The sequence below is a fragment of the Oryzias latipes genome, chromosome 2 (genome assembly GCF_053564925.1).
Source record: "Oryzias latipes strain Hd-rR chromosome 2, Olatipes_Hd-rR_3.1".
Classification (NCBI taxonomy): Eukaryota; Metazoa; Chordata; class Actinopteri; order Beloniformes; family Adrianichthyidae; genus Oryzias; species Oryzias latipes.
The window spans coordinates 13,039,721-13,054,501 of NC_136238.1; the positions used below are offsets into that span (position 1 = coordinate 13,039,721).

Sequence of the window (14,781 nt, forward strand, 5' to 3'; positions counted from 1 at the left end):
ACCAGGCATCAAACAGATGTTCAAGAGCCTAGAACATTTTTTTAGCCCATGGTGTTCGCACTGGACATGACTACCAACTCTGAGTCCCTGATTGGTTAAAGTTCAACCAGTTTAATTTTTGACGCACGTTTAAATGGTTGCACATTTTGGACTTGCATTGCAACGCTTGAACGGAAGAGTCTTTGACGCAGAAGCCTCGAAACACACATTTCTGCGCATTTACATACTTTTCATGAAACGTGGTGGCTTGAACGCACGTTTCCGAGCCTGTCGTGAACGGAGGATGAAATGGTTAAGTTGGCAGTATGGAGCTGTGGGATTAAATCTGGCGTTAGAAAGACTCTAAAAATGGGAGCTTCTCTTCTGTTGCAAACTTGAGATGATCCACATGTTTCTCTGGAAGCGTGAAACAAGAGGCCAGGAAAGAAATAATCCCTCCACCCGCTCCCCTTTTCTCCACCCTTCATCATGACACTTTTCCCACATGCAAAGACTCCCCTGAAGCTGGCAGCTGGTCATAAATACAGGACTGCAGCTTTGAGAAGAAGGTGAAGCTGAGAACCTCCCCTGCTTCCGAGGGAGGATCCCCTTTCATCCGTAGACATTAAGAGTTAATTCATCGCTCGAGCAAATTCACATTCGGCCCGGGCTGTCACACGTCTGCGTTGAGTGTTTGTGGTCCCCGCCTCATGCCCTGATGTATGCTTCCAATTTAAATCCCATCTATCTGCTATGGATGACAGAAAATAATTCATGCTGCTGAAATGCTGTCATAGACGGGCTCCGCTCCTCCTGGCAGATATCAATATTAATGCCTGAAAGCAATTTTTAGGGTTGTTTTACACGTCTGGGTTGCCGTACAGAAAAGTTAGCTTCCTGCTCCCGGACATGCATGGACAGACCTTAACTCTACAAGAACCTGCAGAAAAAAAGAGGCCTCTGACTTTGATGCACAGGCTGGACGGGAAGTGGAGAGCTTCCTTTCTAACATTGATTTGCTTTGCAGAGAAGTAATTTCAAAACAAAAGTGGATGTTCCGTCACAGAGGAAGAAAAATCGATGTTTCTGACGTGTATTTATCAAGAGAGTATAATCCAGCAGCCGGGACAGAGAGTAATGGCTCCCGCGCTCCTCATCACCGAGCTGCATCAAGCTTTGACTTTTGAAGGTAGCAAATAAATAACAGTTTCCTGAACATTTACTGGAAATGAAGGAACGGCAGGGTCATCGGAAATCTTGGCATCTTTGTGCCTCGTGGAGAAGATAATCAACTTAGCCGTTAAGCTTTGACAGCAGACGGCCGTGAAATGTTTGCCACGCGTCATTTGTTGCACGTTATTTGATGAAAACGAAAAGCTGGCTCCCATAAAATGACGTTTGATCAATATTCCCAAATGGATTCTTTTTGGACTGCAGCAACAGTTTCATTGTGTGAAAATGAGAGGTTTCAAATTGAAAAACTCGCTCTTCACTTAAAAAGAAAACCTCAAAAGCACACAAACATTGTCAATATACTGTAACTAAAGTATAGCCTCAAATAGAAAAGGGGTTTATACAAATACACAACTTGTGAGTCAGGAGATCTATAACCCCCTATTGTAATGGTAACGTCTCTCCAACAAAAGAGTTGTTCAGTTTCTATCTTTTTGCCCAGGTGTTGGACAGACAAGTTAGAAAAAAATAATTCTGAGGTGTTTGATTTTAATGGGAGTGCAATTGGGAAAAATGACCTGACCATGAGATCTTTTTCCTGAATTCGTCAACAAGCCCGTCACATTTCTGCAAAATTATTCACGTGTGGTTGCAGCGTTGACCTGCATTCTGATGCTTCCCCTTCATAGAGAAGTCAGCGGACCGGTTCTCCAGCTGCTCCCTGTGAGCCTTCTCTTCTTACCTTGGGGAAAATGGCAGCACGCAGATGGCAGATTGCCTCTATTCATTTCACAACCTTTTCATTAAAAAAAAAAAAAAAAAACGGGCCATGGGGGTCTCAAGAGAGGAGGCACAGGGAGGCTGCAATTTGGGGTGAACCGCACATTGGAAGAAATAAATATTTGATCCCCTGCTGATTTTGTAGGTTTGCCTACTTAAAAAGAAATTGACAGTCTGTCGTCTTAATGATAGATTCATTTGAACAGTGATAGATAGAATATGGCAAAGAAAATGAAGAAATCCAATTCATATACAATTTTTTGTTTTTTCATTGATGGAAATAAGTATTTGAACCCTCTTGCCGTAGGTTTGTACTTTGTGACAAAACCCTTAGTAGCAGCACAAAGGTCAGACGTTTCTTGCAGTTATTGAGCAGATTTCTGCAAATACCAGGAGGAATTTTCGTCCACGCTTCTATACAAATGACCTCTAAATCATTAGGATTTTTTTGTTGCTTGGCAACTCTGAGCTTTAGCTCTCCGTAGGTTTTCTATAGAACTGAGGTCTGGAGATTGGCTGGACCACTCCCTGACCTTAAGGGGCTTCTTCTTCAGCCATTCCTTGGTAGTTTAAAATTAGGCAAATTAAGAACAAAATTAAAAATTTCAAAAAGCTGTCAGCAAGAATATACATAAAAGACACATAAGAATGCAATAAAACAAATAAAAGAAAATGTAATGCCACCGATTACTGAGCATTAAAAGCCTTTCTAAAAAGCCACGTTTTAATTGATGTTTAAAGCGTGTCAGGTCAGATATCATGAGCAGTTCTGCAGGAATGTTATTCCATAGGCAAGGGCTGACAATGGTTTCCATCGTTACCTCGGCACATGAAGCAGATATTGATAAGCAGACCTTAAAACTCTAGAATGGCTGCAGACAGTTTAAATCACAGTTACGTACATTGGTGCGAGACCATGAAGAGCTTTAAAAGCAAGCACTAAAAGTTGAAACTGACTTCTAGAATGAGTACTGGAGGGATGTTTTCTCGTCTGGACAGTCCGGATAACAGCCGTGCTGCTGCTGCGATCTGAACTAACTAGAGACGGCTCGGTGATCCCTGGGTGACACTGAAGTACATGTAGTTACAATTTTCTATGCGGGAGGTGATCATGACATGGATGGCTGTTTCTAGATCACTGCGACTCATGGAAGGTTTAGCTTTCGCTAACATGTGCAAGTGATTGACCTCCGTTGGATCTTCCAACAAGGTCGATATGTTGTTGGAAGACCCATCCACCAACCATTTTAAGCCCCCTGGAGGAGGGAAGGAGGTTCTCATTCAGGATTTTATTGGAGCTGGAAGTAAACTATTTTCTAAATATAACTAGACAGGCCTTTGGGTGAAATAGCCCTGCGCAGACAAAATACCTAAACCATAATAGTCCCACTGCCATGCTTGACAGAGTGGTTGGTGTCCTTGGAGTAATTGGCAGCATTTCTCTTCCTCCAAACACGACACAATAGGTTGATACCAAAAAGCTCAATTTGGTCTCATCTGACCACAGCACCTTTCTCTAAATCATGAAGGTGTTTGTCGGCAAACTTTAGGAGAGCCTGGACATGTGCCTTCTTAAGCTGGGCGACTTTGTGAGCACTGCAAGATTTTTAAAAGTGTTACCAATGGTTCTCTTGGTGACTGTGTTCCAGCTGCTTTGGGATCATCAACTAACCCCCGCCGTGTTGCTTGAGGCTGATTTCTTACTATTCTCACGACCATGGAAACCCCACCAGGTGAGATCTTCATTTGTAGCTGCAGACAAGGTGGATTGATGGTCATGTTCTTGTATTTTGGCACAATTGCACCAACAGTTGTCACGTTAACCTCCATCTTTTTGCCGCTAATTTGTAGCCCATTCCGGCCTGGTGCAGGTCTGCAATCTTCTCCCTTAAATCCACTGAAGGTTTCTTTAGTCTTTCCCATGTTGGAGTATGGCTGATTCTGTAAACAGGTCTGTTTTCAGTTCAGGTCTTCAGTTCAGCTGACATGTTGTATTTACCTGGAAAATTTGACCAGCGAAAAAATTCCATCGAGAGCTGCCTCTGTTCAAGTTCTTCGTCTATAAAGATTACTTAATTCCTTCGCTCTTTTGTATGTTCATGTGCTTCCATAAGCTTTTAATGTATTCATTCAATATAAAACTTTGCCCTGATGGTGCCTCTATCCAAATCAACAGCTGACTTTTTATTTAAGAAAAAAAGTCCTCCTATTTAAAAAAGGGGAAAATGACAAATGACAAAAAAAATCATCTTAATATATGTAAACATGCCACAACTTTTTAAGGTGATGTCAGATTTTAAATTGTTTATCTTAAATGAAACACGTCTGGCTTTTTGTGGATGACAGTTTGATGTTCTTAACTCAGCTTTTTGAAGACTTTGACGCTTTTCTCATTGGTTTTTAGTTCAAATGTAATGTATTGACATTCTGTCATCAACAAGCGCTTCACCTTTGTCGTTTGATATTATTAATACTGTTTGGATTTGAACTGCACTTGGACTGGTAAAGCATAAATAACTAATTAGAAGTTGTAAACCAGATTATGCTAACTAAGACATAATACATTTAATGTGTTATATACTGTATTTAAAAATACAAATATGTCTTGTTATAATTATGAGTAATTATATGGCATCATTTACATATAATGTCTATCTTCGTTTACCCCCCCAATAAAGTCATATATATCTATGCATAGGTATATGTTCCTTTTGTCGACTTTGGTATTTTTCTGTCTTCATTGCCTGAAATAAGCAAAATTCAAATAGGCTTTAAGTTTTTCAAGACTAAAAAAGTGAGCAAGAGCCAGAGCTGGACTTTCTCCAACCAGAGTGGTAGGACCAAGAGAAGATTTAATTCACATCAGAAGGGGATCTGTTCCCCCCCCCTTCATCATCATTTACGAAATGATTTTAAACCAATTTTTTTAATCAATTAGAGGCTTTTCTGAAGACAATAAACTGACATGAGGTAATTGCCCTTCAGCCGTTTCTCGACCAGCAGAACGTCCATGTCCTGTTCCCACTTGTCCAGCTTTTTCCTTATGAGCCCCGTTTACCTCACAAGCCTTTTCACTTCCACTGTTGCTCGGCCAATTACAGAGTAGGCTTTCCATTACTCAGTGTATCGTATTAAAGTGCGTGTGCCGCTGGCGGTGATCAGAGAAAAGCAGGCAGAAGAAGCTGTGAATAACAATTGTTTCTCAACAGCAGCGCAGACGATGCTCGCCCTTCCTGGAAGAGAATAAAGTCATTAATTGATAACGGTGTGCCAGGTGGGGGGTAAGGTGGGGGTACTTTGCGCTCGATAGGGCTAAAGAACGTCCCAAACTCCTCCACCGGTCTTTAAATGTGAGAAACTGCTCCAGAAATGGATCAAACGAGGTAAAAAAAAAAAGTGCAAACAGGCCAACAGGGAGCAGTTCTGTTCTGAGGAGTTTTTCGCCTCTAAACATCCCAGAAGGTTTTTCAGCCAAACTGTTGATGGGGAAAAAAGAAGATCCCGATCATGAGCGTCTCGGTTTGTGCAGAACAGAAGACATTTTTCATTTCTCCACCCTGGAGTCCCGCAGGACCGGATCTGCTTCCTTCAGATGATGATGGAGCTGAGAGAGCTCACAGAACCAAGCCGCACACACAAAACCAGCTGTCGGTCCAGAAAACCAAAAAATCAATAATCCCTTCTACAACAGCTTATTGTTGAGTTTAATAATTATTTACCGTATTTTCTGAGTTTGAAGACACCCTTAAAAGTCTTAAGTCTCTTTTTTTTTTAAATGATAGTGCGCCTTTTAATCTGAAGAATCTTATATATGGATTCATTATGGTTGTGGTTTCTAATGTTGCAGCACTTTTGAGAGAAACCCGGCGCTCTGTCACAACGCTATGCGGCTAACGTGTAGCCTGTGATTTAAATCCATGTCATCCTCAGGAATTCATACAACGAGAATCAAATTTTCATGTATTCAAGAAGTTTAAGGATGCCTATAAAAACAATACAAAATGTATTTTTCAAAATAATTTCCCAAAACAGGCTGTAGAAGGAGCCGGAGGGTTTCTTAGACTCTTACGCCAATCAATTCAGTGGATGCTCCAGCACTGGATGCAGCCCAAGAATATTTAAAAAAATGCTTTTATCTGTGCGCAGACAAAGCAAAATAAAAGACTTATGCAAAGCTGGAATAGATAGAGATCCCTTCGAGCGTGCATTTGGCAGCAACAAGGAACAGGAAGTCCTTATAGCAGGAAGAAAGTTACAGAGTTCACATCAGGGAAGGCAGCCATCTGTTTGAGATCAGGCTAGAATAAGAGAGAGAGATGCTAGGAAGTCTTCTCACCTTTAATGATGTACCGCTTGTTTTAACCTGTGTGAGAAAGGACAATGAGATTTTGAAAAAATGAAAATACCAAGAGATTTAAATCTTTTTAACTCTATCATGTGAATTTTCCTCTAGATGACGCAATTTTTCAAAAGTCGTTTAGAATATTTTTGGGGTTGCAACACCTGATTTCACACATGGAGTGTGTGAAACACATCCAGATCGTGGAGGTAATCGATCACGTTCCTGGAAGTGTTTACTACTGTAATAAAAGGAGTTTTTGTAACACTAAATTAAAGTATTTATTCATGAGTTTCAATACTTAATATGACACATTGACTGAGGTTTTTACTCCTCCCCAATGTAATTTTGCCACGGCTGCATGATCACTACACTTACACATCACATCTCCTAAACCAGTTAACCCTTTAACGCCAGAGACGTCGCCGGCGACGCCTAAATAATTCAAAATTTTCTATCATAATGCTTTGAATATGGACCAGCTGATTCTGACGGGGAGAAAAAGCACTTTGTGTAATAAGTTTTCAGCGATTAATGCCACAAAGCTGTTTTTCTCTGCCACAGAATCAGCTGGCTTTCATTGATTGTGTCAATGATTGAAGAGTTACATCAGTCAAAGGAATGTCAACAGTAGAGCTATGGCTCCGGTGGAAAAGGGTGAAGACCTGCTTGGCACACAAACTGGTACCAATAGAAATTTGACACAGATCCATATAGCCTTTAAAGATGTGTAGTTGTGTAGACCAAACACAAATCAAAGTCTCTATCCATGATAGAGACTTTGATTTGGCCCCAGGGCAATGATGGTAAACTAGTTCTCTTTATAACATATTTCTTAATATTATGAATCTATTAATATTTCTCCTAATTTTGTTGAGCTTAATATCTGAAACAAAAGACTGGAGGGCAACACCCCCTATGAACAGATGCAATTTTTGACAAAAATGTCATTCCAATTTGAACAAGAACATCGAAGGACCTTCTTGATGTGTAATATGTGTCACACACAGGTGTTGTTTATTAAATCCATGTATTTCAACAGATTTTCAATATGATCCATATATTTTTCCCACCATCAAGATGACTCTGCATGCTTATCTGTCCTCTCATTGAAAGAACACATGAAATTCTCACTGCAGTCATTTCTCCTGTTAAGATGGGACGACTGCCGCCCCCCCCTTCAGCTGCTAATTACGCAGAAGCTGCCTTTGCCACTCCAGCATGTGTTTGCAGAGCCACGAGGAGAGTAAAGCAACCCTTGGCATTCATTTGCTTGTGATGTGTCAGGTGTTGTGATGAGCTTCAAACCAAGCCCAGCTGCTGCAGCAAACGGCAGATGTAATGAACACCGCACTTCTGCTGCTTTTTTTTTATTTTATTTCTCGAACTAATTAAGCACGCCATTCCAGGTTGTCTGAAAAGAAAAAGAAAAGAAAAAAAGACGAGCTTCCTTCAAAGGTAGTCAGGCGGAGACGTCATGGCTTCTTCAGAAGGCCTTCCAGATGCTTTCCTGGTGAGTTGCTCTGTCGCGGAGGTCCATGATTTCCTTCTAATTGATCATCAAAAGGTGATCAAGGAGAAGGTATCCATCTTTTTTTCTTCTTAGGTTTTTGCCCAACAACCTGGATTTTACCATTGACTATGCATGAGAACTGGACTGAGTGACCCCTCCACCACTCGCGTTTCAAAACAGGAAGTACTCGCTGGCTCCATGAGGCCAAAATCCCATAGACTACAATAGAGAAATAAACTGCCATTACTTAGTCATAGTTTGTCAGCATAACCATTCTTGCTCTGATCCTTTTTTTAAATTTGTTTTTGATAATCCTATTTTTTTTCCCCGAATTTTTTTTCGGTAATGCAAGTTATCCAAGTTATAAAGTGGCCAATCAGATCCCTCTATAAAAGTATGTGGTTTCACAATGAACATTTGGAACGTTTGACAGATTTTGTGTAGCCTGCTTTCAAGTGGTAGGGGTGTGGACTTCCAACAAGCTCACTTCTGACAGTCGACAGTGGTTGCCATAGAAATGATTGCTCAGACCGACTCAGACCAATCACTGCTAACTGAGGATTTCTAGTTAGTTCGAACATGGTGAAGTCCGTATCACAAAAAATAAAAACCGAAAGGATTTCTACTTTCTATGATGACGTCACACTCGGTCCAGTTCTGTAATACACTGGACCTTACCCAAGTATTCTATGGTATTGACAAAGTTACGTCAAAAATGTTTCAAATTGGGCTCTCATTCAAGAAAAGTGGGGTCAATTTGGTATTGGTGGATTGACGAGGAATAAATTGGGTTGTAAAAATCTGAAACTATTTGGATTAATTGAATTAGACCGATCACAGTCTACCATTTTCCTTGATTTGATTAATCTTACATTCCTTGCATAACTCCTTGAGACCCCATCTGTAAATTGGTGCTGTAAAAACCAAATTACACTCAATTACCATTGAGTCTCCACTTACCTCCCATAAAACTAGACCAAGAAATGACCCTCTTTCACTTAAATCCCGCAAAAGACTTTGTATTAGGGGATGAAGAAATAAACTATCTTCAAGGACACCTGGTTTTAGTCAATCTAGTTACGCCATCAATGTTATTTTTTAACAAACTGCAGTGAAAATGTTCATAAATTGTCCATAAAGAACCCACAATGTTATTTCTTTTTTAAAAAGCAGTTTATTTTAACCCAAATAATGAAAAAAAAAACCTCAAAGGATTGTTTTTAGTACCTCCTTCGTCTCTGCTCCGCTCCATGTTCAAGTAATAGAAAATAGATCAGTCTGCCAGCTGCTTACAGCAATGCCTGAGACCGCACTTTACACATTAAAAGGAGTTAACATTCTCATGGGAATGAAGGATCGACTGATCTCTTTGTTTGAAAATGTTTCTTTCAACACGTTTCTGTTCTTGGTAAAAAGACCTGTGATCTGCCATAAGAAAAAAAATAACTCTGAGAGGAACCCTGCTGATACCACTGCCTCTAGAATGCCTACTGCAGAGTTCGACATGTTCACCTCAATTTGGAACACAAAAAACGTTAAGAACATTCATATTTAGAGATATTGTGAAAGTGTGTTGGTATGTATATCCTTGTTTATCAATGTTTGACATTTTTTTTCAAACAGGCTTGTTGAGATAAAAACGCTGCTGGAAAAGATGAGCAACCGCCTTGTCCTGCATGTTTTGTTAAAACTCCAGCTTTGATTTAACTTTGAGATACAAACACCTTGACGTTTTCTGGTCCGGGTCACTTCAAGTTGTTTGCTTTGGCTTTTCACAGATTTCTGGCCAAGCATTGGCAGCAAGAAGGCTTCATCAGTACAGGTCCTGAACTGAACCAATCCAATATATACCCTCTAGATGAAGAGACGTACAGTCAGAGGGATTCTACCTCCTCCTCTTTTCCGCCTCGCAGGTGGATGTGCTACCAGATCTGCTAACATTTAAGGTGCTTTTTGCTGGTCATGTCATTCCAGATGCGGTGCATCTCCTCAGGGGAGATCTGGTGGACGGTGACCACGCGTCGGTATCGACATAGGCTGTAGGCCATCTTCCAGTGGTTGAACCCACTGTTCTGAAAGGGGTGGATGCCCAGCTTACGGAGGCAAACTCCAACATACACGTCCTCCAGGTGGAGGAGCCTGGTGTGCAAAGAGATCTTGTATATGAGCTCAGCTACATCTGCTGAGAAGACGTACCCGGTGCCGGAGCAGAAGGGTGGGTATTTGCTGTCGGGATAAAGATCCCGGGGCATGTACCACTTGCTGCGTATGTCTCTGATCGGCCCCCCGTTGATGACGTAACCTGTAAAATACCTTCTCCTAGGCTTGGTGGTGGGCTTCAGAAGGTTGTAGATGAGGTTCTCCATGTTGACAAAGATGTCACTGTCCGTCTTGAGTACATATTGGGCCTTGGTGCAGTAGGTAGCCACCCAGCGCATACCCATCAGGGTCTTTAGCGTCAGGTTGTGGTACGAGTCAATAAAGTCCTCCACGACTACATCATGAAAGATCTGACTCTCCTGCTCCACCATCTGGTTCAGGACAGCGTCCATGCTGCGCCCCAACAAGAAAAGGGCGACCACTCGCACCTCTGGAAAGGTGCTCTCATCCCCCCACGTTTCTCTTATTGCCTGCCGTGCGTCAAATTCCTTGTGGGTGGTGCTGATCAGGATGACCAGGAACGGCGCCTCCGTCTCGCACTTCTTGTCTTCGTTGATGAGGTAGCCGAAGTCGTGCGGGTTCAGAGAACGTGTGCGGATGTTGCTTAAAGTTGCGTTCTTGTTCTCTTTGGGCGTCTTGCGTACTGGAAAGGCCATCTGGCTGACATATGAGGATGAGGGGCGGGACACACTGAGGTACCACAGGGCGCTAGCCCAGCAAACCACTGTCAGCAAGTACAGGCATGAGACCTTGGACGGCATCGCTGTTCACTTGGCTGGCATTACCAGTGGCCGCAGTGATGGAGAAGTTGAGGCCAAGCCTCCATGGGTCGTGTTAGATCTGGCAGCTCGCGGCTGCCTCTGTAACACCACAGAGATTTTAAACAAAAAGCTTCAGGGCTGTCCAGGGCTGACGTTTAGACGGAGCATCATGGAGGTTTCTGTTCACGTCTACAGCCCCACTGAGTCCCATCCCAGCTCCCTGGAAGGTGTGCAAGTCCTTCTTACCACCACCTGAAATGAGAAAAAATGCAATGTGTAAGACGACCGTGTCCTTTGGATTTGTAACACTACACATTACAATTTTTGTAGAGGCATTCACTGCAGAAGAGCTGATGACATATTTAACAGCCCTTTTATTCCCCATTTCATTACACCTCATAAACTAAGTTGAGAGGTGCGGGCCCCCTGTAGTGCATTGTTCCATCAAGAGTTATGATGAGAGCATCCCGGTCTACTGCCACGTACACACCAGGCATGTATTGCACATTCAAGAACGTGCTATTTTAGCTGTGTTTACACTGGACTGTTGTTCCCTGATCCTACACTTGGTGTCATATAATTTCCCCAGACAAAAACAAAACTTTTACTTTTTAAACGGTCAGTACTTTCGTGTTTAAAAGGACGCTACCCGCACGTCAATGCCAAATCCGAGTGCCTGACTGGTGAGAGTTCAACTGGTTTGACTTTTAATGTGCATTCAATGGTCTGAAAATTCCTTAAAAACTTGCGTAGTGATGCAAGAGTTTTGAGACACACGTTTACACAGACTTTTCAATGAAAGTGGTCGCTTGAACGTGCGTTTCTGAGCCTGGTGTCTGCTCCGACCAACAACTCTGTGTGCACACCTCCATCTTTCCTTTTTTTGACCCCCCGGGAGACAGGCAGATCTGAAAAATCAGACTGTCAGAAAGAGGGAAAGACGGATGGATCCAGAGAAGCTGAAAGGATCTCACGGGAAAAGATTAAAATCCACTTTGTCTAATTCCTCTGTTCCCAGCCTCTTCGCCCGGCCTCCCCTCCCCTCAATGTCAAACCAAGCTTAGCATCTGGGTTTTACATGTTTTCCTCTATAATGAGCAACCAGTGCATTAACTGAGAAACATTGCTTCGTTAATTGAAAGGGAGCCATATGGACAGCTTGAGCGGAAAATATGACAACCGCATTATGTTCTGTTGGATTCAAATGTCAGTTCGCATTCAGAGACTGTGATTGATTAGCAGCGTTGAGGTCTCTGATGGCCGGAGAAAATTTAATCCGTCTTCACAAACTGACTTATTTGCTCCAGACTTAATTTCTTGTGATGTGACAGCAGCTCAGGTCATTGTTCAGCATTGGAGATGCGCAAAGAAGCCTCTGGTGCTCAGGCGTACGACGGAGGAGCTGCTAAAACAGTGGCCAGTTCTTTTTTTTAAGCTGCATGATTTGTCAAGTCTTGTGGGACGCAGTGGTTCTTTTCATCATTTCTTTTACTTATTCCACTCTTTCCCCCCTACTATCTCTGACTGAAGCAGAGTCATCAATCTCACGGTCTAGTAGAAACTATCTCATCATGGCTGCTTTTCTACGTCTCCTCCCTCTTCATGCCCTCGATCAGTCTCTTCTCCACTAAATATGGGGGCTTGATTTGTCTTTTTAGCTATACCTTCCCTGTGCTTCTCTCTTTAGCGGTTCGTCAGCTGCTCTTCCCTCCATTGTCGTTTGGTAACTCTCTTATATTTCTCTAACTTACCGACATTTACCAACACTCCATCTCTGCCTCTGCTTTTCCCTCCAAAGTCATGATTTTCACAGCTGCTCCACAATGCTCAAACTTTAAACTTTATGTCCGGACTAACCGATATCCTTTCTTAATGACCCTGTTTTCACACTGCCACCGTGAAAGAATTAAAGGACAGCTATGTCGTTCAATGGAATGATGTCACTTTGAAATGGACCCGAGATGCCCTCTGAGGACCGCTTCATTTCCAGGAAGTCAATGTCTGAAGTTGCATCTTGAAGGATAAGGGCATCCTTTCAATTCTGCCCTGGAGGATGGGAATGACAACCGTGATCTCGGCATGACTGAAAACCCTCAATTAGAGTCAAAGGTATCAGATTAGCACCAAATCTCACTATATAAGAGATTCACACATTTTTGTGTGGCTCCAGTCTTATTTGTGTCTCTTTGTGTCGACTTACAATCTGGTACCAATAAGTAAAGGGCAACAAAAAATCTGATGGTATAAGGGGTGAGATGCTGATTTTAATCCTTAATTGCTAGAGTCAAGAAGATTCGAGGCTTAAAACAGATAGTTTTTAGACTTTTTCTACAAAAAGAGATGAATTAAAATCTATAAACCAAAGCGGTTACAAGATGTAAAGATACACACAAGTCCCCCAACCAACAAGATCAATTTTTTCCCCTTTCGGATGATCCAGACATAATCTGTGACCTTAGTCGCCTGTAGGGTTGTCCAGTCCCGTGGAGGGTTGTAGACATGAGTGGACGCATCTTAAGGGGAGCGCAGGACATGATGAACATGGATTGTACTATTGACTAAGGAAGAATGCTGCACACATGGTATGTTCACGTGATGCGTGAACTGTGGGATTAACTATCGGTTTCAAATGCTACCTAAACAGTTTTTAATTAATTATTAATAAGTAAACTTGTAGTTCAGGGTCTTACATTTGTGTTAGACTGAAACCCCAGACTGGAACAGACTGAAACCCCAGTTGGCAGCGCACCACACCAAACCTCTTTCAGCAGCTCTGCACCAAAACAACAAGAACCATTATAGGCGACTGTGGTGCAGTGTTAGGGCAGTCGACCTCTGATCAGAAGATTACAGATTCGACTTCCGCCTTGCCTGCTCATGTGTCAAATTGTCCTTGGTATCAGAACCCCACCTTGCCGCTATGCAAGTATACGCCATTTACCATCTGCTGGTAGATGTTCACTCACTAGCCTTGTGGTTGTTGTTGATACAGAGCTCAACGAGGCCTCTACAACTCAGTTTTAAAGATGGGTACCGAAACTCTGTGCCAAGTTGGTACCGGTACTGCCACATACAGAAGTACTGGTACATATAAAAACACGGATTTTTAGAAAATTCTATAGCCAATCAATTTACCTTTCGAGCAATTATGGGTAGGCTCATAAAAGAAGGGCAAAACTCTTGCCAGTACAGACCTTAATCCTAACCCTAACCCTAGGGTGCAGAATTTTGTACTTCACCCTTACTAACCCTTGGGTGTTGTTTAAGTATTCTTTATGACCGGTTCCCCGCAGTACGCCCGTAGAAAGAATCACAAGAACATTTTCACTCTATGGGATCACCGAGAGGTCTACAATCTTAAAATTTTGTCCGAGCCACCTGCGCCCCCAGTAAAGGTTTGCCCAATTTTCACTTGCAGACCCCCCCCCCCCCCCATGCACCCATGAGGGCAATTGGGAATTAGGCATAAAGTATGAAGAGTGAAATGTCTTCAAGAAAAATAGTCGGTTCACTTTTGATAGGAGTTCTTTGGATTACAACACTATAAAAGTGCCACACTGTGTCTAAGAGTGCTACCATATGGTTTGTAATAAGAGCCACCCTGGCAAAAACTCTCTAATAACTCCAATCTGCAGCGTAATTTTGCATCAACATGCAAAGATTGCAGTTATTTTCACTCAAGCTGGAGTTCTGTTGTTCTGAACTGGTTGTCATGACAGCACGGTGACAAACTGGATGGGAGGCACGGATCAGGGCGAGCTGAAGAGGAAGTGGCGGAGACATCCACTGTGGTGTTAAACACTAACAATGAGTGTTTCGGAAAATAATCCCTCCACCCCCACCCCAATTTACGTCACCGATTTTTTTTGAATTTTTAAACAACTAATCTTTTATAAACTCAGATCACTACATAATGGGATAGTTTTGCCACTTCTACACACATTCACAGTTATAGCTACCATAAAGCATCATTATTGGTGTCCAGAGTAAGTGATAACTAATGTTCTATATTTTTAAAAACTGCACCAAGAAAGCCATTGCAATGGGAACTTGCTGGAGATTTTTCATCACAACTT

At 42.2% G+C, this 14,781-nt stretch overlaps 1 protein-coding gene across 4 annotated transcripts in view; it reads right to left on the bottom strand.

The window, feature by feature from the left end:
- Positions 1-8,938: 8,938 nt before the first annotated feature.
- Positions 8,939-14,781, bottom strand: part of LOC101163306 (beta-1,3-galactosyltransferase 1) — a 148,569-nt gene continuing 142,726 nt past the window's right edge. For all 4 annotated transcript variants that reach the window (XM_023965349.2, XM_023965358.2, XM_023965352.2 and 1 more), the window contains one exon: positions 8,939-10,957. In XM_023965349.2, the coding sequence (XP_023821117.1) occupies positions 9,719-10,705 (987 nt within the window). In that variant the 5' untranslated portion in view covers positions 10,706-10,957 and the 3' untranslated portion in view covers positions 8,939-9,718. The remainder of the gene's footprint in view (positions 10,958-14,781) is intronic.